We start from the raw sequence: 23,442 nt of genomic DNA, 5'->3' as shown, positions 1-23,442 counted from the left end.
CTGCACAGGGGGGGAAGGGAAGGGAGGGCACTAAGTTCCCTGCCCTTTACTCTCCCTGCTTCCCCTGCCCCTCCCTGTACCCTTCCCCTTCCACCTACCTATCAGTCTCCCCTTCCTACTATATATTCCTTCCCCTTCCTACTACATATCCCCTCCTCTTCCTACTTTGCCCCTCCTCTTCCTACGACCTACCCACTCCCCTTCCACTTACCTATCCCTCACCCCTTCCTCCTATCCCCCCTGCCCTTCCTGCTACCTATCCCCCTCCCCTTGCTTCTATCCCTGTCCCTTCCTCTTCCTCCGAGCTATCTCCCTCCTTTCCTACCTATCCCTCCGCCTTCTTCCCCTAACCTATCTCCTAACCTTCCTACCTATCCTTTTAACTATGCCCCTCTCCTAATACCTCTCCTCCCCCCTTGTCTATCCCCCTCCCCTTCCTACTATCTGTCACCCTTTCCTTCCTCCTATCTCCCTCTTCCACTTCCTTCTACCTCTCCCTCCCCTTCCTCCTACCTATGACCCTCCCCTTCCTACCTATCCCCTTCCTACTACATATCCTATCCTCCTCCCCTTCTTACTTCCTATCCCCCCTTTTTACTACTTATCTCCCCTCTCTACCTATCCCCTCCCCTTCCTACTACCTATTCTATCCCCTTCCTACTACCTAGCCTACCCTCCTCTCCTTCCTATCCCCCTCCCCTTTTTACTACCTATCTCCCCTCCTTCCTACCTGTTCCCCTCCCCTTCATTGTGAAATCCAAAATTTCCCTACCAGTTCTGTGGGCGTGGCTTGAGTGTGGCTTGGTGGTCATGTGACCAGGTGGGCATGGCTAACTTGTAAAGTGTGGTGAAACACTCCCCCCTACCCCCATCTCTCTTTCTTGTCTCTTTCTCCAGGCAAGCAGAAGGCAGGCAAGCATGTCGGGGTCAGCCGGCCGTGGGGAAGGGAGCTAGCAGCCTACTCCTTTCCTCGCAGCCCTGCCATGTTTGCCTGCCTTCCACGCTGCCTTCCTGGCGGGCCCCCACTCCCGCTTGCCTTCTGAGGTTGGTGTCCAGTCCAGCCAGTCAGTGGGTGGGCAACCTGCCCTTGCTGGAGACTCAGCCGCTGCTCTGGGGCTGAGAGGGGCAGCGGCGGTGCCGGTGGTGCTCTGGGAGGGCAGGCGCCAGGTGGATGTCCTGGGGCTGCTACACATGCACGCCGCCTACCCTCCCAGACTACGGTTGCCACTGCCGCCCCTTTCAGCCACAGAGCAGCAGCTGCATCTCCACCAAGGGCCGCCCGTCTACCCACTGGCCAGGCTGGGCTGGGCTGGACTTTGGAAGGCAAGCAGGCGTGGGGGACTGCTGGGAAGGCCGTGCGGAAGGCAGGTAAGCATGGCAGGGCTGCAGGGAAGGGAATAGGCTGCTAGCTCCCTTACCTGTGGCAGGCCGGCCCCGACATGCTTGCCTGCCTTCCATAAAGCCTTCCGCTTGCCTGCCTTTGCAAGCTGGCCATGGGGACACTGGGAAAGCTGCTTGGAAGGCAGGCAAGCATGGCAGGGCTGTGGGCCGCAGGGAAGGGTGTAGGGGAGGCCGGATGAGATGGTGGAAAGTCCCACTGGGTGGCGACCGGGGGACTGGTTTGGGGGCATGGCCAGCCAGTGGTCCCAACCGGTTCGGAGACCCAGGCCCAATGTCCGTTACTGGTTCTCCTGAACCGGTAGGGTTTCACCCCGTCGCCTCCCCTCCCTACCACCCACTCCCCTCTCCTTCCTACTACTTATCCCACCTTCCTCCTATCCCCCTCCCCTTCCTACTACCTGTCCCACGTTCCTTCCTACTTCATATCCCCTTCCTCTTCCTATTAGCTATCCCCTTCCTACTCCCCTACTTTCTACAACCTATCCTATTCTGCTTTCTACATAGTCTCTGAAGGCCTAGTAGTTCATGCCATGGGCTTGATTGTTGGAATTGTAGCTTGCTAGGGAACTTTGCCCTACAAAATAGAATGGAAAGCAAATGGCTGGGGGCAGGTGTGGTGTTCTTCTTCCAGAGAAGGTACCCTTGATGATGCTGGGAAACTCGTAAATCCAAGGAAGCTCCCAAACCAATCCCTAAAGCTACCTGGTTGTTACTTTTTGCACAGAAACCGTGGCTCTTTGGATGTGGATTGCCTCTGGTTACAGAAGAAGCTCCACTTCAGCACTCCTGAGGCAGCCTAAGAGTGTCGGTGCAGACATACCCAGCATCTTCAAAGCCTCTCTTGTTAAGCCAAACTTAGCTAGTTCCCTTAGTCTTTCAACATACGATTTAAACTCCAGACCCTTTATTGTCTTTGTTGCTCTTCTCTGTGCTCTTTTGAGGGCCTCGGCATGTTTTTTATTCAGGGTGTCTAGAACAGGATGCAGTCTTCCAAATGTGACCTCAATACTGCAGCATAGGGCGGTACAATCAATTCTTGTGATCTTGATGCTGTCCCTCTGTTGATGCTGCCTAGAACTAGCAACTTTTTTTGGCAGCTGCAGAATATTGCTGACCATACTTAAGCAGTTATCCACTAGGACAGTGGTCGGCAAGCCGCGGCTCACGAGCCACATGCGGCTCTTTACACATTTTAATGCGGCTCTTCTGTGTGCCGGGCGCCCGCTCCCCTCCCTCCTCTCGGGCACTTCAAAGCAAGCGCCCCTTTCCCTTTTTTCTTTTCGACCCACAATGATTAGGGAGGATCCTGAAGTCGGGCGGGGATGAGAAGCGAGGAGGCAGAAAAAGAAACGGAGGCTAAGGAGCTTCTCCCCCGCCCACTCCCAGCAAAAATCTAACCGGGGAGCCGGGCGGGCAGTAGCAAATTAGCCGATCACGCCGCGTGATCGGTTAATTTGCTACTGCCCACGCGGCGTGATCGGCTAATTTGCTACTGCCCGCCCGGCTCCCCGGTTAGATTTTTGCTGGGAGGGGGCGGGGGAGAAGCTCCTTAGCCTCCGTTTCTTTTTCTCCCTCCTCGCTTCTTGGGGCTCCACCAATGGGGGAGCAAGGCCCGCCCAGCGCCAGGCTTTGGGCTAACACAGAGGTCTGCAAAGTTGGCTGTTTTAAGACTGGTGGACTTCAATTCTCAGAATTCTGGGAGTTGAAGTCCACCAGTCTTAAGAGCCAATTTTGCAGATCCCTGGGCTAATATGATTGATGCCCTTGGTGGACTCCAATTCTCAGAATTCTGGGAGTTGAAGTCCACAAGTCTTCAAGCTGTCAGGTTTGAAGACCCTGGGGTTTTTTTTCTAAAGGGTTGGGGGTGCGAGGGTCTTGCAACTTGACAGCTTTAAGACTTGCATGCTTCAATGCCAGAGTTCCTGAGCCAACATGACTGGAGGAGGAATTCTGGGAGTTGAAGTCCAGAAGTCTTCAAGCTGTCAGGTTTGAAGACCCCTGGGTTTTTTTTCTAAAGGGTTAGGGGTGCAAGGGTCTTGCAACTTGACAGCTTTAAGACTTGCATGCTTCAATGCCAGAGTTCCTGAACCAACATGACTGGAGGAGGAATTCTGGGAGTTGAAGTCCACAAGTCTTCAAGCTGTCAGGTTTGAAGACCCCTGGGGTTTTTTTTTCTAAAGGGTTAGGGGTGCGAGGGTCTTGCAACTTGACAGCTTTAAGACTTGCGTGCTTCAAATGCCAGAGTTTATTGAAACTAAAAACAGTGTACCATCCTATGTATTTTCGGTTTTAAAAATGTGGCTCTCAAAATAAATTTCAATCGTGGTTTTGGCGAGATTTGGCTCAGTTGAAAAAAAAGGTTGCCCACCACTGCACTAGGACATCTAGATGCCTCTCACAGGAACTACTGTTTGGCTGGGTAACTGCCTCTCTTGTACCTACGTGTCACATCACTGATTTGATCTTGCTGGATACGGCCCAATGCTCAAGTCTATCAAGATCTTTCTGAAACTTGAGTCTGTCTTCCAAAATCTTAGCAATTTGTCCCGTTTTCTGTCATCTGCAAATTTGATGACCACCCTTTCAATCTCGTAGGTCATTTATTAAAATGTTGCACAGTGCTGGGCTCAAGATAAAATCTTCAGGAACACCTCTTCATTCTTTCCTCCACATAGATGTAGTTCCATTGAGGACCACACGCTGGGTGTGCTTGCTCAGCCAACTGCAAATCTATCTGGTGGTGGAACTGTCTAGCCTGTTCTATCATGTTGCCACCCTGGTGAAATTCTTTCCCCAGCAGGTGATCCAACCGCTCTAGTGTAGTCAAGATTGCGCTTGTGAGGAGATGGGCCATCTTCCTTCTACTGCTGGCTTGCTGGTCTCAGGCTCTGTTCTCACTTTGATTGATAGCCAAGATACTTAACTATGATAAAAAAAGGTTGGGTCTTTCTTCTCTCATTCCTTCAGATCTTCCACTTGCTTTGCAGACAGTGACGTGCGGTGATGTTTATGACTGGTGAGGCTGGTGACGTCATCAAACCGCGTGGTTGCTCCGATCGCACGGGCGCAGCCCAAACGGAGAAGTTTCTTTTCTCAGAAATGTCAGAAAGGGACAGACAGGCTGCCGCAGCTCCACTGAAAAGACATTTCTGAGAAGAGAAACTTCTCCTTTCTCCTCCTTTCCCCACCCCCCTTCTAGCACTGACGTTGTTACCTAGGCATTTTTTGCATCTGGCGAGCCCACGATCCTTGCAACGGGAATGGGAAAATTTGTGCAGGCGGCTCCTCGGCAGTGCACAGCCTCAGATTAGCGCAGCCGTGATTCCCTTCCCCTGCACACGTGGTTCCATTCCTCTCCTTCCTAAATCAACATGAAGGGGACCGCGGCTGCGCTGATTGAGGCTGGAGCTGAGGAGCCGCCTGCACGCATGGTCCCATTCCCCTTGCAAGGATCGTGGGCTCGCCAGATGCAAAAAATGCCCAGGTAACATCATCAGTGCTAGAAGGGAATGGGCAGGGAGAAGGAGGGGAAAGGAGAAGTTTCTCTTCTCAGAAATGTCAGAAAGAGGCAGGCAGGCTGCCGCAGCTCCACTGAAAAGACATTTCTGAGAAGAGAAATTTCTCCTTTCTCCCCCCCCTTCTAGCACTGACGTTGTTACCTAGGCATTTTTTGCATCTGGCGAGCCCAAGATCCTTGCAAGGGGAATGGGAAAATGTGTGCAGGCGGCTCCTCAGCAGTGCACAGCCTCAGATTAGCGCAGCCGTGATTCCCTTCCCCTGCACACGTGGTTCCATTCCTCTCCTTCCTAAATCAACATGAAGGGGACCGCTGATTGAAGCTGGAGCTGAGGAGCCTCCTGCACACGTGGTCCCATTTCCCTTGCAAGGACCCAGGGCTCGCCCGATGCAAAAAATGGTGAGATCGGCATACTTGGGGCTGCTGCTGAGATGTCCAAGGAGGCTAAACCAAGCTGCGCGCCTCTCCCAGCCACTTTCGCGGCTTCCCGGAGTATTTTTTTTTATTTTCATGATGAGAGCGGTGAGGCTCCGCCTCTCTTGACTGCACGTCACTGCAGATGAGGAGTCCTGAGGAGCTCTGCCACACAATACTCTCCACTTCTGCCATCACCCTGGAGTTCTCGGGCTTGGCAGAGCAGCTTGGCCTCCAGACACAGGATATTTACCATATTTTTCGGAGTATAAGACACACCTTTTTTCCCCAGAAAAGAGGGTGAAAATCTGGTGCATCTTATACTCCAAATGTAGCTTCAGCCACCCGCTCCGCTCGTCGCATTTTTGGGTGGCTCCATGCGGCGGGGATCCTCACGTTCACATGGAGCCTGATTCCTGAAGCAGCCCAGGGAATTGAATTCAAAGCCTTTTCAATGAAAGCATTTTTGAGTGGCAGCGCCATAATCCCTTCCCCGATTCCAAAAAAGGCCCATGCAGAGGCCAAAAAAGTGCATCGTGTTTGAGGTGGCAGGCGGTTCCGGCACGTGCTGCCACCTGAAAATGCTTTCCTTCCCAGTTCCCTGGTGCACATCGCAGAGCCATGCGCCCTCCTCCCCCTCTACAGTCTCGCCTTCTCCTGGCCAGCACCATCAGCCGAGGGAGGCAGGAAGAAAAGCCAGAGGGCAGTGCGGTTGGGCAAGGGTGTAGGAGCCGGGCGCGGGCACAAGGCAGGCAGATCAGAGGCAGCCGGCTGATTGCTGGCTTGTTAGCTTGGTTGCTGGCCACCAGCCTAATTTTGGTTGAGATGTAGACCTGGTTACCATTCCCAGCTATTCTCATCATTATCTTTCTATAATTATACATCCTTACGCACCCCTAATTTGTGGTTCTATCTTTAAGTCTCAGTAGTTTCCCATTGTAGATATATTCCATGTTCCCTCTCTATTTTTCCGTATCTTGGATTAGATTACCCTTAAATTGTCTATAAGTGACAATCATTTAATGATTTATGCATATTTTTTATAATTTCACATAGTTCTTCTAATTCCCAGTTTTCCATGATGTCCAATTCCAAAGTTTCAGAGTTCTAATCCACCTTAACTTTATCTACTTCAACTGCTATGGAGAGACGCAATGGGAGCCATTTTAGTCTTTTGTTCTTCCTTAATATCCAGTTCCAAGATTGCAGTTAATTATACAAGTCTTATTTCAAAATTTCTGGTCCACCTTAAATTTAGTTAATCCAAGTAATTTGAAACCGGAAGAGAAGCTGATGCCATCTTAATCTTTTGCAGAAGAGAGAGAAAAAAGAGAAGAAAAAAGAAACCTTCGTATGTCCCTGTTTTGAGTACAATGTTTTATTCTTCCCTTTAATAACTGCTCAAAATAAATAACTTGTAGCAAGCTTGTAATCAGCCAAGAGTTTCTCTTGCCTCCTTCTAATTTATGGCAGTTGGTTAATTAAAACTTCCCACAGGGTCAAGGTTAAGATTCCATTATCAGTAAGAAGACTGCTTTTTTCTTGTTTATATTAGCTGGGAGGAATTCAAACAAAGTAAAAATAAAAACCTTCGGTATCCAAAACCAAATTTAAAGTTTATAATTGCGTGGGTTTGCCACTTCTCTGCTTTCTATCCGTCTGTCTGAAAGCGTTTACAAACAAACAGCTTCTGTGGAGGCTGGTGTTACAACCCTCCACCTTCTTTTTTCTTTTTCTTTTGAAGAAATAAATCCCAATTTGACCATCAATATTATTTATGTTCAGGTTTAATTTATAAATGTGGGTTAAATAAATTTCCTTGCCCAGCCTTTCATCTCTTCCATTCCCCTCCTGCTCCAAAATTATTTTAACAGTCAGCATCTTGTCAGCCATGTTGAAGGCTGCCGCCCGACTCTGATTTATAAGCAAATCTCTAACCCACGAGGGATCTGTTGCTTCCCCAGGGTCTGATGAGACGCTGCCCTTCTTCACCCCCACCTCCAGTGGGGGTTCTGATTCAAAAGACTCTCTGAGATGGTTTATCAGACAGGGTTCATGTGACACTCTTAAAAGCCCACACCCTGCACATCTGTCCAGCTGGAAAACTTCCTGTTGAGTCTCCTTGCCACAGTCGTTAAGTGAACCATTGCAGTTGATAAGTTAGTAACCCGGTTGTTATGTGAACCTGGCTTCCCCACTGAGTTTGCTTGTCGTAGGTTGCAAAAGCTGATTGCATGACCTTGAGATACACCATTGGTCATATGTATGAACCAGCTGCCAAGCCTCTAAATTTTGATGACATGATCATCGGGATGCTACAAAGGTTGTGACTGTGAAAAATGGTCATGTCCCTTTTTTCAATGCCATTGTAAATTTGAATGGTCACTAAATGAACTGTTATAAGTCAAGACCTACCTGTTTATTTCTACAGAAATACAGCAGAACAATGACAAACACTGTTGTGAATGCATTTGGGTCAATATAAAAGGAAAAAAGAATAAGTGTCATAATGACACTACAGGCCACCCACCCAACCAGAGGAAATCAACAAACGTTTTGCTAGTCAACTAAGGCATGTAGGAAGAATACCACAATAGTAATAGGAACTTTAACTACCCTGACTGGGAGACAAACTCTGCACCTAGTGGAAGATCAAACAACAATTGTCAACTCTGAAGCGAATCTAGCTGAAGCCATCTTGCGCTGCCTCATAGTTGCCTTGAAACCTGAGAGGGGGAAGGGAGGGGGGAAGTAGGTAGCCAGGTTCCAGTCAAAACAAAATGCTTTCCTGTGGGAACCAAGGTCATTGAAACAGCTGGCTATTGAAAGTGGAGAAGAGCCTGCCCGCCATCTTCATTGAACAATGTGACAGGTGACACCTGGGAGGAGGGAGTTTGGTTTTTTAATTAGGTGAACTGCAGAACTGTTAGAATTGGTGTTCACCAGCTGTGCCGATATGATGTATCCAATAAACGCATCCTTTGAGGATATACCTGCCTCGGAGTTATGCTTCCAATGGGTGCATTACTTGGAATGCTGACACAGATTCCTTACAAATATAGCAGACAGCTTTGTCTCCCAAGAAAGAAAAGGGGTCAGCCATATTGGATTTAATTCTCACTAAGAGATGAATCTTGACTCAGAGAGATAATTGAACCTGTATTTCTCCAGTGCTCATACTAGATATATTTGTAGTAGCCTCAAATCATTACTGCATAAATATCCAGGACAATGTTTGTTTTTACATTTTTAAGCTTTTTTAATACATAATTTTATTTTTTGTATTTTTATGCTTTTTAATTCCTTATGTCACACCCTCTTTCTGCTGGTCTTTGACTATGGTGAACCTTATTTGACTGCATTGCTTCCCATTTATCAACCCTATAAGCTCTTACACTCCAAATATTACTTCCACTAAATCAGTGCTTCTCAATTATTTTCTGTCATGCCCCCCCTAGGAAGAAGAAAACATTTCGCGCCCCCCGCGCAACTGTAAATAGTATCATTTGTCTATAAAATTGTTATAAGTACACCTCTGCATAACACTGTATCCTTATTAACGTATAAGAATAAAAAAAGAAAGAAATGTGGATCAATTTACAACAAAGAATAGCTTTATTAACTGTAGCAGAAAAGATTTAAAGGAGCACAGGATTTAAAGGAACACAATATTAAAAAAAACCTTTAACCTGCAAAACAAAAATATATAAAATAATTTGAGCTGAGCCCCCCTTTACGGAGCCTCGCGCCCCCCCTGGGGGGCCCGCCCCACTATTTGAGAAGCACTGCACTAAATGAATATATCTGTCCCTTTGACCTAGTTATTTCACATCAACTCTTAAAACACATTCATCATACCCAATTTCAGTTGTGGAAGGAATATGAAGCCTGACCCTTCTGAAGAAAAAATGGTCACCGACTCCTCATGCAATACATATAAATCAAATGTACTTGTTATGAGTGATAGATGGGGGTATATCTTATAATCCCTATAATAATAATAATAATAAACTTAAATTTATTAGCCGCTCCCTTTCCAGACAGGACTCGGGGCGGCATACAGTGGGGCATATAAAACATATACAACACATAAACATACATATATGCAGGACATACATACACGGAGGAGGTACCAAATTACATCACATTGGACAATTAAAAGTCACCATTAAAAATACCCCAATTGTAAAGCACAATTTAAAATTTAAGGTTTTTAAAATTTAAAAGAACTGTCAGGAGGAGTAAGAGAAGTTTACGGTTGAGCCAGGCCAGATAATTGAAAGAGGTGGGTCTTCAGCTGTACACGGAAGGAGCGGAGATCGGAAGTAGTCCTGATGTCACGGGGGAGGTCATTCCACAGGGCTGGGCCCATCACAGAGAAGGCTCTGCTCCTGGGTGTGGCCCCCCGGCACTGTTTGGCGGACGGCACCCGAAGAAGTCCCTCTCTGTGTGAGCGGATTGGTCGTAGGGATGTATGGGGCAGGATGCGATCCTGCATGTAACTAGGCCCTGTGCCATGAAGCGCTTTAAAGATCATAATCAAAACCTTGAAACGCACTCGGTAGACTACAGGAAGCCAGTGCAGCTCGCGCAGGAGAGGTGTTACAGGGGAGTATCTAGTCCTCCCCATAATCACCCGCGCGGCCGCGTTCTGGACCAACTGCAGTCTCCGAGTGCATCTCAAGGGAAGCCCCATGTAGAGAGCATTGCAGTAGTCCAGGCGAGACGTCACTAGCGCATGGGTGACTGTGCGTAGGGCATCCCGGTCCAATAAGGGGCGCAATTGGCGCATCAGGCGGACCTGATGGAACGCCCCCCTCGCCACGGCTGTTACATGGTCATCCATGGACAGCCGGGCATCTAGGAGGACGCCCAAATTGTGCACCTGTTCCATGGGGGCTAGTTGCACGCCCCCAATGGCCAGAGATGGAAGCACCTGGTTGAACCGGGGGGCCGGAAGCCACAGCCACTCCATCTTGGAAGGGTTGAGTTTTAGTCGGTTGCCATCCATCCAGACCCGTACGGCCTCCAAACACCGGGAGATCATTTCGGCGGCCTCATTGGGGTGGTTCGGGGTGGAAATGTATAGCTGAGTATCATCAGCATACAGATGATATCCCACCCCAAAACCACGGATGATCTCGCCCAGCGGTTTCATATATGTGTTGAACAGGAGAGGCGAGAGCACCGATCCCTGTGGCACTCCACATGTGAGTGACCTCCGGGTCGAACTCTGCTCCCCTGCCAACACACGTTGCGTCCGGTCAGAGAGGTAGGAGCCAAACCACCGTAAAACGGTGCCCCTGACTCCCCAGCCCCTCTAGCCGGTGCAACAGGATACCATGGTCGATGGTATCGAACGCCGCCGAGAGGTCTAATAGGACCAGGATAGAGGAACAACCCCTATCTCTGGCCCTCCAGAGATCATCGACCAATGCGACCAAGGCCGTCTCCGTGCTGTGCCCGGGTCGGAAGCCGGACTGGCGCGGGTCTAGATAATCATTTTCCTCCAGGTGGCGTGGGAACTGCTGTACCACCACACTCTCTACAACCTTCGCTAAAAAAGGAAGGTTGGAGACAGGACGATAATTGACTAGGTCCGTTGGGTCCAGGGAAGGCTTCTTGAGCAGGGGCCTCACCACCGCCTCTTTCAAGGCGGCCGGTAGAGACCCCTCACCCAATGAGGCGTTCACTAGGCCCAGGAGCCAGTCGCGCGTAACCTCCCAGGATGCCAGTACAAGCCAGGAGGGACACGGGTCCAATAAACATGTGGTGGGTCGCAGACGTCCACGCAACCTGTCCAAATCCTCGATGGCAACCGAGTCAAACTCCTCCCAAAGCGGTCCCTCAAGACTCGCCACGGGCGTCTCTACTGGACCACTGAAAGGGGCCCATCCCATCCGGATTTGAGCGACTTTGTCCTGTAGATATTTCCCAAACTCCTCTGCTCTGCCCTGTAAAGGGGCTTCCCGCGGTCTCTCAGACAAGAGGGAGCGAGTCACCCGAAACAGGGCGGCAGGGCGGTTATCTGTGGACGCAATAAGAGCGGCGCAATATTGACGTTTGGCCGCTCTTAATGCCACAAGGTACGTCCTCAAATAGGCTCGTGCCTGTGCTCGGTCGAATTCGGAACGGGAGGATCTCCAACGACTCTCTAGGCGTCTCTTGTGGCGTTTCATCACCCTTAGCTCCTCGGTGAACCAAGGGGCCAGGGTGGTTCGTCGCCGCAGGAGAGGCCGCAAAGGCGCCACCCGGTCTAGGGCCCCGGCAGTCGCACTATTCCATGCGTCTACCAGGTCCTCTACGCGGGGGCGGGTCAGGTCCACAGGAGGTGGCCCAAGCTCCGTCTGGAACCTATCTGGTTCCATCAGGCGCTTGGGGCGGAACCATCTAATACCTTCCGGCTCCGCCTCCCCGCAGCGGGGTGTAGCACCAGGGAAGTTAAGCCGGAGAAGTGAGTGATCTGACCATGACAGGGGAATAATAGTTGGGTCCCCTATTCCCAGATCACTCGTCCACTGGCCAGAGACAAAGACAAGGTCCAGCGTGTGGCCTCCCTCGTGAGTAGGGCCCTGAATTAACTGGGTCAGGTCCATGGCTGTCATGGAAGCCATGAACTCCCGAACCCCCTCAGATGCTTCTCCCATCGACGGCAGATTAAAATCCCCCATCACTACAAGTTTGGGGGTCTCAACCGCCACCGATGAGATCAGCTCGAGGAGTTCAGGCAGGGCCACTGATGTATAGCGAGGAGCCAGGTATACTATCAGCAGGCCCAACTGCCTCCCTGGGCCCCATCTCACGACGAGGGACTCACACCCGGATGTCTGTGGCACAGTGAACTCTCTCGGCTCCAAGTCTTCCCGGATAATCACTGCTACCCCACCGCCCCTTCCCTGGGCCCGAGGCTGGTGAAATGCTCGATAACCTGGCGGGCACATTTCCACGAGGGGTAGACCTCCCTCGTGGCCCAACCAGGTCTCGGTTATTCCTGCGAGGTCCGGCTCCCCCTCCGAAATTAGATCGTGAATGAGGGGGGCCTTATTGACAACGGACCTCGCGTTGCATAACAACAGTCTCAGGCCTCGGGTCTGTAGATCCTGACCACCTAGTGTGCAGGGGTTGGTACAAACGACCGGGAATGACCAAAAACCCCGGTCTCCCAACCGACTACGCGTTCTTGATCTGTCCTCGCATCTGCCCCTCCCCACGACCGTTGGTATCAGGGAGCCCTGTGCAAGAATGCTATCTTCCCTCTCCTCCCCCACTCCGCTCCCTCCTCCTTCGACCACACCCAGGTGCCTGGCTCTCCCATCCCTCCTGACCTGTTCCCCCCCCCCATCCTTATAACCCCTTACAACTTTTAAAAAACATTTAATTAAAAAACCCCTTAACGTGCGCTTCCTCCACCTCTCTGGGTTAATGAACCCGTCCTCAAGGTGGGCCCTTGAAAGGGCAGGAGGCCATAGCTGCGAGAGGGGGGAATCTCGTAGCTGTAGTAGGTCTAGCCTCGTATATAACATGATTAGACAGGGCCAAGTTCGTCAAGTGGGAGCTGTAGATGTATCAGTGGCCACAGTTCCCACTAAGGGGATGGTCTTGGCAAGAAGATAGTCCAGGCAGGGGGATAGGCTGATGGAAATAGTCCATATCTGGGTGGATATGCTGGCTGATGGAAGTATGATAAAGTAGCCAGCTGGTGGATAAAAATTGCAGCTAAGAGGTAGTTTGCAATGGATGGTAAGTCATAATAGATGGTAGGGCAGATAGCCCGTAGTAAGTAGATGGTAAATGAGTGAGTGGGGGGGGGGTAGTAGTGAGCACAGCAAAACACTGGGTCTGACCTTCTGCATGGGCCTCTGATGTTCCAGGCCTCCGATTCCATGGCCTGCCCTAGATGAAAAGAATCCTCTGTCCATTTGGCAACCCAGGTGTTGTTATTGGGCCCGGGAGGGCTGCATCGGCCTCCCTGCGGCCTCCCTGCAGCCCTTCCCTCGTTCTTTCAACTCTCTGCTTCCTCCGGCGCCTCAGGCCTCACCCTCCTTCCTTCTTCCCTTCGGCGCCTTGGGTCTCTCGGGCCTCCCTCGGGCCTTACATTCCTTCACACAATCACCGGCCAGATTCGAGCTCAGCGATCCATAGTTCGTAATTTGGGCCGCTCGGCTCTCCTGGGTTGCCACCATCATTCTCATGTCACAGGCCAAAAACCGCCCAGTCACACAATCACGCAATCACGCAGACCGCCCAGACCACCGCCGCTGTCCTCCACCGCTGTCCTCCACCTCCTCCAGCCTTCTTGCCCCCCTCCAATCCAATCTTTACCGCTCCGCTGCTCCGCTGGCTCTGGCGCTCCGTTGCTCTGCCGCCGCTCTGCCGCTCCGACTCCGATTCTGAGAGCGCCGGCCGCCATGCTGGTTTAAAACGCCAGCTGCCACGCCGCGCCGACTGGCGCGCTATCTTCCTCCTGTCCGGCTGCCCGGCCGACCCGACAGGCCAGCTTGGGGCCAGGCAGGTGCCAGGATGTTTGGCGCCAAAAATCCCCGACCCTCAGGATGGAAATGAGGGTCGGCAGCATCCCGCCCGTCAGGAAGCCCTCCGCATTTAGCGGAGCTCAGAGGCAGTCCTCCATTCCCTCCGGAAGCTCCTCCTCCTCTCTCCTCTCTCTCTATGAGAGAAATTGTCCAAGGAGGGAATACTCAGTCAATCTAAAGGAAATTTTACCTGACTGTCCTTTGGAGGGAGAGTTCCTGAAGCTGAAGCTCAAATACTTTGGCGAGACCCTGATGTTGGGAAATATGGAAGGCAAAAGAAGGTGACGGCAGAGGATGAGATGGTTTAGCCCTGGTTTTATACCTACCGCCCACTTTTGTATCTCTGTTAATAGTAAAATTTTCTAACCGCCCACTGGTTCCACAGTAATGGTCATTTATAAAGTAGGGAAGTAACTTTACTTTTATAAAGCAGTTACAGCAAACCCCTACCGCTCACCATGAAAGCTGGAATGCCCACTAGAGGGCGGTAGGGACCAGGTTGACTACCAGTGGTTTAGATGGTGCCTTTGACACAATGGGCATGAATTTGGGCAGACTCTGCGAGACTGTGGAGGACAGGGGGGACGGGCGTCTGTGGTCCATGGGGCTGCGAAGAGTCAGACATCACTTCGCGACTGAGCAACAAGGAAATACCATGAGTGGGGGAATGACTTGAAGGATGCCCCAAATAATGCTAGCGTTCACTCTAGGAAGGCCATAAAACTACAATTTTCATTCCAAGAATAATCTAGATTTCCATGCCAGTAACTTACTGTGTTTTTCAGAGTATAAGACGCACCTTTTTTCCTCCCCAAAAAAAAAAAAGGCTGAAAATCTGGGTGCATCTTATACACTGAATACAGCTTTTTTTGCCTCCTGAAACCCCGCCCCTTCACCAAAATGGCTGTGCATAGGCTTTAGGAGGCTTTGAGAATGCTCCGGGGGGGGGGGGGGGACTAGGGAGGGCGGAAATGAGGAAAAAATGGGCCGGTTTTTGCTCAATTTTGCCCCACCCCAGCAGCATTCTATGAGCTTCTTAATGCCCCTTTTTTGACAACAAACGGCCTGTTTTAACAAAAAACCTTTTTTAAAATTTGCCTCTTCAAAACCTTGGTGCATCTTATACTCTGAAAAATACGGTATAGCGATTTGCATACCCACAATTCTGTCAACTTCCATTTCCTGATTAATTCAGTAAAATTTTCCATATTTAAATTGATTTTGCAAAGCCATTTTCAGGCCCTGGTCCCACATATATATCCACACCACCATCATAAAAATCTTAGCTTTTAAAAAATTAATGGAGATTTAGAACCAGATTTCCTATTGGCTATGCTTTCAGTTGCTTAGCAATTATGAAAGGAACACATTATGCAGCAGCCTGCCTATACAATAAACAATGCCAGACTTAGCTAAATATGACTACAGAAGTCAAGTTAATTTTTAGATTAGGTGCAAGAAGAGAAAAAAAGGAATGGTTGAAGAAATGAAGGTATCTGGCATTTTGGGAGAAATGACCTTGCTATTGTTGAATTTGTGAGATTCAGAAGAGGAGAAATTTCTTCTAACTTGTATAATTGGAAAAGTGGATTTGATACATTATGAGAGAAGACAGGTTGGGTCCAATAGTATCCAGGAAGGATGAAAAATCTTACAAAACGAGACATTGAAGTAATCCATGTTTTTGTTCCCAAGAGGTTGCAGGGAAGCCTACTAGGCCCAAAATGGGATGCGGGGGTGGTGGTAGGGGCAGTGTGGGGGTTGTGTGTGCATGCGCAGGGGGGCAGGGTGCATGGGGGGGAGTTGAACGCACGTTGCATTATGAGTGCAGGTGCGTGCTGTTGCACACATGCGGTTGCACACTCGTGCTATTGTACATGCGGGCACTTTCGGCACGCAATGACAAAAAGGTTAGCCATCACTGGCACGGGGTTAGATTAGAACAGGGCTGTCAAACACATGCATCTGTTTGGGGACAGGTGCATAGATTTATATTTTATAAATGTAATGTTTATATTTCTGCAAATGTAATGTTCTGGCTGGTAGGTGCTCAAATAGCAAAGAACAGGAAGACGGATCTAACTCTCTGCTCACTCCAGGAGTTTGATTCTGAGCGACTTAAGGTTGATCCAGTCTTCCATCCTTCTGAGGTCAGTAAAATGACAATCCAGATTGTTGGAGGCAATATGCTGATTCTGTAAACCGCTTAGAGAGGGCTACGAAGCGGTATAGAAGTCTAAATGCTATTGCCATCAGCCAATGAGCACTCAGGATACGCACCTCTACAAAATGTGCAGCTGGGATTTGGGAGGTGTGCACAATGCAGCCTTCTGCAACCTATGCTTACCCATCAACCCCTTTGCAATGTAGTATGCAGGGACACCAGGGCACTGTTGCAAGCAGTTCTAAACCAAGCAAGTTTCAATAAGATTCATAGTTTGCAAGCAAAATTTTCACCCCCGTATTTCCTCCAGCAACCTACTATGCTGTGGTTTAATTGACAAAATGCAACAAAGCGTAACTCAGGTTAACAAAATGTAATAATCCAACAAATTATGTCCTAATAGAATGGTATTCCTATAACAATTACAGTCACCCACTACCATCCGTTTTTGCCAGGACTAGTGTGTTGCATAAACCCAGCCTTCACATATGCAGGAACAAGGGCATGGTTTTGTTGACAGAGCCACATTATTTTAGGCAGTTTTCCAAAGGCCAGGAACCATAAAGGGGATTAGGGGCAATGTGAACAACCAACCTTGGAATTCAGGGCTGTTTCATTTTTGTACGTCTGGGTTTCCCCCGATAAAAGAGAGACATTTTGCTTACCATCCTTTACTTATTTTGTAAACTGAACAAATTAATACAAAAAACTCCAGGAAGTCCAACCCATGAGGTGCAAAATAAGTTTTTATTTCTGACTGACTAGATGACTGTAATCCAAAAGCATCCACCATACGGAGCTTCAAGCGGGGATCCCAAAGGCTCCACCCTGCTTCAACAGGCTGCCTGGATTTTAAAGCTTCAACGTTTATCCTTGAGGAGGGGGAAGCAGTTCAGGGTGGAGACTGAATATGACGAGAAAAGCCCCTGAAAACATGGTCCTTGTGGGTAGGCATTCTGGCAAAGAAACGGCCCCATCCGACTCCTCGGGGAACCGGAGTGGGAGCAGCCACGGCCTTCCCAAGCGAGCGACGGGTCTTACCGGGCACATTTCTCCGGAAGCCAGCAATTTCCAGCGCTAGCTCCACCGCGTGCCCGCCGGACCGCTCACTTGGCCGCTGGCTTCGGCCGAAGGAACTCGGTCCTGCCCTTGCCTCGGCCGCCGAAGGTGCGGACGCGGTGGATGAGTTGCAGCTGCTGCTCGATGGTGGCCCGGATGTCCACCTCGTCGGGGATGTGGACGTAGCGGACGTTCCTGCCGGTGACGAAGAGGTCCTGCAGCCGGCAGGCGCGGCCGTGGCGGTCGGTGAAGGTGGCCTCGCCCAGGCGGACGTTCATGAAGGCGTCCACGTTGACGATGCGGCCCACGGCCACGCTCTCGTCACGCAGCTCCACGGTGGTGATGCGGCTGTGCAGGCCCTGCAAGAGCAGCACCAGGCTGTTCTCCGCGATGGTGCGCTCCTTCACCGAGTGGCTGATCTCCATGGCGGCCCGGAGCGCGGCTCAGCCGGAAGACCCCGGGGCCCGCATCCCGGCCCCCGCTCTCCAACGCTCCTCCGGCGGACGGCCGCGCCCACCCGCCCCGCTCGCCTCGGAAGGCAGGCCCGAGGCGGCCCGGCGAGGCCCCGCCTCCAAAGCCGCCCGCCCGTGTTGGAGCGGTGCCATTGGCTCAGCTGCGTGGAGCGAGCTCCAATGGCCGCGCCGGATGTTCGGCCCCGGAAGCGGAGCTTGCCTCCCCCGGCTTCCTCCCCCTTCCACCTCCTCCTCCTCGCGGCCGCCCACCTCGCGAACTCTCCCTTTCGGGTCACGTGCAGGATGGCGGGGGGGTGCGGGAGGGGCGGCCGGTCAGTGATTTCTGAAGGGGCTTCAGAGGCAGCGAAATGCAGTTCGGGGGCGAGGAAAGGGAGGGACGGATTAGGCGGCTTTTGTCCTGGTGCAGCCTTTCCCGGGTGGCGGCACTGCGTGTATGTGGGGGTGGTGCGAGGGAGAGGCGCGGCCGCCCATCGCTCGCGCCGCCCGGTTCGGAATGGGCTGGGATTGGGGAGCCCCGTCCTAGTGGACAGCCACTTAAATGCGAGGCAGGGGTGGTTTCACCTGCCAAAAAGGCCAACCCGGCCCTGGGCTGCATGAAGAGAGGAGGGATAGCTTCAAGATCATGAGAAATGTTAGCACAGGTACTCCTCGATTTATGACCATCAGTCGCTAAGCGTTTGCTGTGTTTTGCCCCGTTTCGCCATCTTTCTTGCCAGTTGTTAAGTTTAGTAACATGATTGTTAAGTAAATCTGGCTTCCCCGTTGACTTTGCTTGTCAGAAGATCACAAAAGGAGATCACATTACCCTGGGATACTGCAACCGTCATAAATACAAGTCAGCTGCCAAGCATCTGAATTTTGATCAAGGAGATGCTGCAATGGTCACAAGTGTGAAAACATAGGTCACTTTTTTCAGTGCTGTTGTAACTTTGAAGTCATTAAAGTTGTGAGTTGAGGACTACCTGTACTGCTTTTTATACTACACTGGTAAGATCACACTTGGAATACAGGTAGTCCTCAAGTTATGAATGTAATGGAACCTGCCCATTCCATTCGTAACCCGAGGATTCCTGGGAGCGAATCTTACACCTTGAACGGAATCACTCCCTCCTTTCACCCACACATTCCCTAATTGAACACGAGGCTCGTTAAGTGCACGAGGTATTTCAGGGTGAGGAAGGCCATGAGGGCCTACAGATGCCCTCCCCCCACACCAACCTGCCATGCAGGGCATGTCGGGGCATCACATATCGAGGAGAGGCCAGCCATCACGTGTTGAGGCAAGTGGCTAGAAGTGTGGAGGCAAGGCTGGGCGTGTCAAGGTGAGCAGCCAGGAGTGTTGAGGCAAGGCTGGGCAAGGAGAGCAGGTGGGCGAGGTGAAAAAAGGAGTGGCTGGGAGGTGAGGGGCAAAGCGGGGCTGGGCAAATGAGGCCAGGCCGGGCAAGGCAGGCAAATGTGCTATGCACACCCAGAGCGAGCGCCCTGCTGGGCCAGGTTGAGGTACCAAGGGCCAGCCTACGGACCTTGACTGTGACACCCCTCTGTATTGGATTGAAATGAACACTATTATAAACCTGGTAGGTGGTTGGCTTATACTTTGAGAAGGAACACGAATGATAGAATTATTGATAGAATTGAGTATGGAGGGAAGACGGTATATCAACAAGATTTGATTAAAAAATCATTTGTGGACTATTATGCTAAGTTATATGTACACGATAATATACAGAACAAGTCAGTAGATGATTTTTTTGGAAGAAAAAAGAGTTACTAAAATATCTGTGCTTCAAAAGGCAAATTTGGAACGTCTGATAACTGCTGATGAGATCACTTTAGCTATAAACCAACTTAAACTAGCAAAGGCTCCAGGGACTGATGGTTTGACTGCAATGTACTATAAAACTTTACAACTGGAAATAATTGAATATCTTACACAACTTTTTTGTAACATACAGCAAGGCGGTAAAATACCCTCCTCATGGAAAGCGGTTTTTATCTCATTAATACCCAAAGATAAAGAGGGCCCTAAGAAACCAGAAGATTATAGGCCGATATCTCTTCTGAATACAGATTATAAAATATTTGCTAAGGTACTAGCCAACAAGATTGATGCCGGTTATTCAAGAGATTATTCATCATGATCAAGCAGGATTTATTGAAGGCAGACATATGAAGGAGAATGTAAGGCAACTCATAGATTTAATTGACTATCTTGATAAGAATAAGCAGATCTCGGCAGCGCTGGTCTTCTTGGATGCAGAGAAGGCCTTTGATCGAGTGAACTGGAATTTTCTAACCAAGACTCTGGAAAAGATGGATATGGGACCACGATTTCGGCAGGCGATTGGAGCAATTTATCAGCAACAAAATGCACAACTTATTATTAATGGAAATCTGTCAACAACTTTCGAGATACAAAAAGGTACAAGACAAGGTTGCCCATTATCTCCATTGTTATTTATCTTAACTTTGGAAGTCTTGTTGAACGCAATTCGGGACTCAGAATCCTTAGATGGCATAACTATTAGGCAAAAGGAATATAGAACTAGAGCATTTGCCGACGATCTGGTTGTTACCCTTTCACACACTTTGAAATCAATAATCCAGATGAAAAATATTATAGTAGAATTTGGCATGGTGTCTGGGTATAGACTAAATCAAAACAAAACGAAAATGATGGTTAAAAACATGACAGAGTCTCAAAGAAAGAGATTTGAAAGTTTAGCAGGCTTTGAAATAGTCTCCAAGGTCAAGTATTTAGGAATACAAATTGCAGAATCAAACACAAAACTTTTCTCAAATAATTATGAAGTGTTGTGGCAAAAGATCCAGAAAGACCTTGAAGTATGGAAAAAGCTACAATTGTCTTTGCTTGGAAGGATCTCAGCAATTAAAATGAACATTCTACCTAGATTTATCTTTTTATTCCAGATGATACCGGTGCTTAAAACAGATAAAACTTTGTTAAATTGGCAAGCAACATTAAATAAATTTGTTTGGAAGGAGAAAAAACCGAGAGTAAAGATGAAGATTATGCAAGATACTCACGAAAGAGGCGGCCTTAGACTCCCAAACCTTCGATTGTACTATGAAGCTGCGGTACTAACGCATGTAGCAGATTGGTTTGGGAAAACAAAAATGGATTTGCTGAATATAGAAGGCCATGATCTTGTTCTGGGATGGCATGCATATCTTTTTTATAAAGACAGGGTGGACAAAGTGTTCAACAATCACATTCTCCGAAGTGCCCTGATGAGAGTATGGAAGAAGCACCGGCCCAATTGGGATTATAAGATACCGCTTTGGTTGGATCTTGCAGACACCATGGGGATTATGATTAAGTCACTCGGGGGTTGTTTATACAAAGATGTGCTTATCGCTGATGGGGATGAATGGAAGTTAAAAACTTTGGAACAACTGTTGGAAGAAGGAATTACCTTAAATTGGTTACATTATATACAGCTTCAGAAGAGATGGGAAGAAGATCGAAGGGTCGGTTTTATGGACAAAGAAGTGGATCTGATTAAGCAGATAAAAGAGACTGGCCCAAAACAAGTTAAAAGAATATATAATGTACTGTTAGAAAGAGATTCAGAAAGTGAATTGATTAAGGATTGTATGATTAAATGGGCTCAGAATTTTGGTGAAGTTGTTATGTTGGAAACATGGGAAAGAATATGGGTTCAGAATGTTAAATTTACACAGTCACAGAATTTAAGGGAGAATTTTTATAAAATGTTTTACAGGTGGTATTTAGATCCTAAAAAATTATCATGCATGTACCCAAATATTCAACCAAAATGTTGGAGATGCGGGTGCCTAGATGCTACCTTTTTTCATGTATGGTGGACCTGCAATAAGGTTAAGTCTTTTTGGATAAAAATATGGTGGGTCATGCAAAATGTACTGAAAAAAAGAATACAATTTACTCCGCAAATGTTTTTACTGGGTATAGCTAAGGATCTTACTAAAGGGGAAACAAAATTGGCTCTCTATATGGTCACAGCAGCCAGGCTGCTGATTGCGCAACATTGGAAGAAAGATTTTTTACCGACAATTGGTCAATGGACTCAGAAAGTGGCGGGGTTCGCCGAAATGGCAAAAATTTCAGCTTTTTTAAAAGATCAGAAGCAGGAGAATTATACACAGGAATGGGCAAAATGGATTGATTATATACAGAATAAGTACCAGACCAGGAGGTATTATGTAGCCTTTAGCTAAGATTGTTTAGACTGATAGTTGATTAGAGTAAATAATACATGGGATGCTTGGAATCATTAGAGTGGTGTATAGTGGAAGTCAGGGGGGGGTTGAGTGGGAGGTGGGGGTGGTTAGGGTGGAGGGTGGGGTAATATATATGTATAAATATACTAGAAGATGGGATTAATGAAATATTATTTTAAGAGAAATTTATATTATGATTTATATATGTTAAATTAGTTTAGAAGAAGGGATTGATGGGCTATTATTATTCTAAGAGAAATTTATACTGTGATTGTTGGGAAGAGAGGGGGTACAATATGTGTGTGAGTAATCTACTTTTAGACAGGGGGAGGGGAGGGGGTAAAATAATTGGTATAATATTTGAATTTCCTTTTTTTAGGGGGGGCTGGGGGGAGGGGAGGGGGTATAGTATCTGTATGGGATTTGCACTGTATGGTGGGGGGCTTAAAGGGGGAAAATATGTTTGAATAAAACTTTTTCAATTAAAAAAAAAAAAAGAAATGAACACTATTCAGCCGGTTTACTGAACCGGTGCAAACTGATTGAACCCCACCACTGGGAGAGAACAGAGGGGAGGAACAGAAATGGAAAGTTGACTCAGAAACCTTTGGGCGCAAACTTTCAGATCTGGCTTTGTTGTACTGTAACCACTTGGCTTTTAGTAAAAGTATTCCGTTTACATAAATGGAGTCAATGGTTTTTCTTTCCTAAGAACCCAAGTTGGGGCAGGTGTGACACTGTCACAGAAGAAAGGAAGTCACCTATTCTCCAAAACACTGGAGGGCAGGAGAAGAAGGAATGGCTAGAAGCTCATCAAAGGGAAATTCAACTTGGAAATGAGAAATTTCTTGAAGTTAAAACTATTTACCAATGGAATGACTTCCCTCCTGAAGTTGTGAGTGCTCCATCACTGCAGGTTTTCAATAAGAGATTAGACAACCATTTGTCTGAAATGATATAGGGTTTCCTGCCTTGAGCAGTGGGTTGGACTAGAAGACCTCCAACATCCCTTCCAACTCTTATTCTGTTATTTCTGCTCTGGCCCTTCTGTTGGCAACCAGAGCATTTATACATTCATGCTGACTGGGCCGCAAGCAGTCTTCCTTGCACCCATATAAATGTAAACATGGAGGAAGGCTCTGCCTATCTTCTGGCCTACTTACACAACAACCTCCCCACAACTGTCTTATGTATAGGGCGACATAGATGGAACTGGTTTTCAGAGAAGCAGTGGATATTGGTGTGCACAGCGGACAGCTTTGTGCGATGATTGCAGAAGCTTGCTTTTAGTCTTTTCTGTGACTCAGCAGCATTGCAAAACACAGGCAGAATCCATGGCCAGGTAGATGGAGCTGATGCACAGCTGATCAGCTGGATCACCTTGGCTCAAAGCAGGCAGCCCCGCCTTACCCCTCCTCTTGGAGACCAAGATTGCCTGCATGGGATGTCTTAGGCCAGTGGTTAGAGTGCGATACTGCAGGCTAATTCTGCTGAGCATTGGCTGCCAGCAGTTTGGCAGGTTGAATCTCATCAGGCTCAGGACTCAGATTGTTGGGGGCAATATGCTGACTCTAAAGCGCTTAGAGAAGTACTGTGAAACGGTATATACCGTATTTATTCGAGTATAACGCGCAAAATTTTCTACCAAAAAAAGAAATC

At 48.6% G+C, this 23,442-nt stretch overlaps 2 protein-coding genes across 2 annotated transcripts in view; one reads left to right on the top strand and one right to left on the bottom strand.

Moving 5' to 3' along the window:
* MYCBP (MYC binding protein) overlaps positions 1-23,442 on the top strand; it is a 227,919-nt gene that overhangs the window by 92,497 nt on the left and 111,980 nt on the right. The window lies entirely within an intron of this gene.
* On the bottom strand, positions 16,756-17,678 carry LSM10 (LSM10, U7 small nuclear RNA associated). Its single transcript, XM_081962433.1, has one exon. The coding sequence runs from the start codon at positions 17,509-17,511 to the stop codon at positions 17,134-17,136; it is 378 nt and encodes a 125-aa protein (XP_081818559.1). The 5' UTR covers positions 17,512-17,678; the 3' UTR covers positions 16,756-17,133.

This window comes from Natrix helvetica (assembly GCF_964273705.1).
Source record: "Natrix helvetica genome assembly, chromosome: 9".
Classification (NCBI taxonomy): Eukaryota; Metazoa; Chordata; class Lepidosauria; order Squamata; family Natricidae; genus Natrix; species Natrix helvetica.
This window is presented reverse-complemented; position numbering and strand designations above follow the sequence as displayed.

Excerpts from the sequence above, each read along its gene's own strand:
- LSM10 (XM_081962433.1), bottom strand. The coding sequence starts at position 17,511 with ATGGAGATCAGCCACTCGGTGAAGGAGCGCACCATCGCGGAGAACAGC.